General features: G+C 32.4%; 1 gene segment (V, D, J or C); it reads right to left on the reverse strand.

Moving 5' to 3' along the window:
• Nucleotides 1-101: 101 nt before the first annotated feature.
• The window catches only part of LOC104835480, a 5,148-nt gene continuing 4,532 nt past the window's right edge, over nucleotides 102-717 (reverse strand). Inside the window, 1 exon segment of the V gene segment in view lies at nucleotides 102-158. Coding sequence covers nucleotides 102-158 — 57 coding nt within the window.

Raw genomic sequence — 717 nt, forward strand, 5'->3', positions numbered from 1 at the left:
CCCCGCGGTTGCTAAGGAAACCCCTGCGGTTGCTAAGGGGAGGGACGCGCTTCCGGGTTCCCTCCCCCGCCCCGTTACACCCGGTGTGCGCAGGCGCGGCGTCACCCCACCGAAGCCACGCCCCCTCCGGCCGCGGCGGGGCCAATGAGCGCGCGTTGCTAGGCAGATTAGGGCGCCATTTTGAGGCGCTGTTGGGCCGGTTGTGTTTGGTTGATTGGATTCCGTTTATTCGATTGATTTTTATTTGTTTAATTTCATTTTATTTCTTTGAGCTCATTGACATTTCCTTCAGTTCATTTATATTTGTGCATTTATTTCATTTGGTTTTCTACATTTCATTTATTTTTCTGCATTTCATTTATTTTTCTGCATTTCATTTATTTTATTTTTCTGCATTTCATTTATTTTATTTTTGTGCATTTAATTTCATTTCAGCCATATAATCGTCCATTTATTTTTATTTCATCTCTTGTGTGTATTTTTCTGTATTTATTTCTTTTATTTTTCTTTCTTTTTTATTTATTTTCCTTTTTCTTTTTTATTTATTTTCCTTTAATTTTTCTTTTTTATTTATTTTGGTTTTATTTTTCTTTTTTATTTATTTTGTTTTTATTTTTCTTTATTTATTTTGTTTTTATTTTTCTTTTTATTTATTTTGTTTTTATTTTTCTTTTTTATTTATTTTGTTTTTATTTTTCTTTTATTTATTTTGTTTTT

The sequence above is a fragment of the Haliaeetus leucocephalus genome, unplaced genomic scaffold, assembly GCF_000737465.1.
Source record: "Haliaeetus leucocephalus isolate CR32 unplaced genomic scaffold, Haliaeetus_leucocephalus-4.0 Scaffold391, whole genome shotgun sequence".
NCBI classification, from domain to species: domain Eukaryota; kingdom Metazoa; phylum Chordata; class Aves; order Accipitriformes; family Accipitridae; genus Haliaeetus; species Haliaeetus leucocephalus.